Raw genomic sequence first — 982 nt, 5'->3', positions numbered from 1 at the left:
TTAAGCGACGGGAAGGTGAGCACCCTGGGGCTGGAAGCCGTTCTCGTCAGCGATGTAGTTGACGGTGTAGGTCTGTCCGTCGGCTGGATCGACCCAGCTGAAGGATCCATAGACTCTGAGCACCGACTCTTCTGGGTTGGCGCGGGCCTCAACCTGGGCTTGCTCGTTGCGCGTCTGGCCGTCCGATAGCTCGTAGGCGAATCGGTAGCTGTCGAGGCCGACGCCGTCCAAGGGGGCTTCTCTCACGACCACCACCTCGGGTTTAGAAACTGTAGGATCGTAGTGGAGAGGAAGAAGGCCAGCCATGGTCACGGCGAGGATAGCAGAGAAAACGATTAACTGAGACAGAAAAAATTTCTATTATTAATGTATTCAATAATCACATAGAGTATCGTGAACGAAAGTGCTTATATGAAAAGAAATTGTTATTTTACCAATATAAATTCTGAATGAAAAAAATAGAGGTAAAACAATAAAAAACGGTAATTGGTAATTCGGTATGTGTAGCAGCTGTCAGTACATTTGAAAAATAGAAAATAAGGTCCGTTCAAGAAAAGCATTGATTGGATAATCTACCAGTCGAATTTACTTACGGTTTTCATATTGGATTGAATACGCGTGTTCGTCAGAGTTAAGAACAGACCCGAACGGGAGAAGACTTAGAGGACCAAGTGTACCATCAACTGCAGCTTCGAGCTATTTTATACTTGGAGATGGACCTTGCAGAGATGTTGTCATAACAAATTTCACAAGTCTATCGACGATAAATGCCGAAACGATGCTCTTATGCCATTCACCTTTGTCACTAGCTTCTTTTTCGTATGATCCGCACTCGGCCACGCCAAAACGACGACCTTGCGGTCTCCAAATTGTGCTCATTCTTGTATTTATGTAATCATTTTCAATTTCGGAACTGCTACTACGTTATGTATTTCTTGCACCATTGTGCAGTATTTCGCAAAAGCCATAAAATTAATGTCAA

General features: G+C 44.1%; 1 protein-coding gene across 1 annotated transcript; it reads right to left on the bottom strand.

Moving 5' to 3' along the window:
• On the bottom strand, window positions 1-306 carry LOC131670135 (endocuticle structural protein SgAbd-6-like). The gene has a single exon (XM_058945518.1). It carries the CDS (start codon window positions 304-306, stop codon window positions 1-3), a length of 306 nt encoding a protein of 101 aa, XP_058801501.1.
• Window positions 307-982: the final 676 nt, after the last annotated feature.

This window comes from Phymastichus coffea, unplaced genomic scaffold (assembly GCF_024137745.1).
Source record: "Phymastichus coffea isolate CEN01 unplaced genomic scaffold, Cenicafe_Pcof_1.1 PCOF00100, whole genome shotgun sequence".
NCBI lineage: Eukaryota > Metazoa > Arthropoda > Insecta > Hymenoptera > Eulophidae > Phymastichus > Phymastichus coffea.
This window is presented reverse-complemented; position numbering and strand designations above follow the sequence as displayed.

What these genes read in the sequence shown, in the direction of transcription:
- LOC131670135 (XM_058945518.1), bottom strand. Translation starts at nt 306, where the DNA reads ATGGCTGGCCTTCTTCCTCTCCACTACGATCCTACAGTTTCTAAACCC.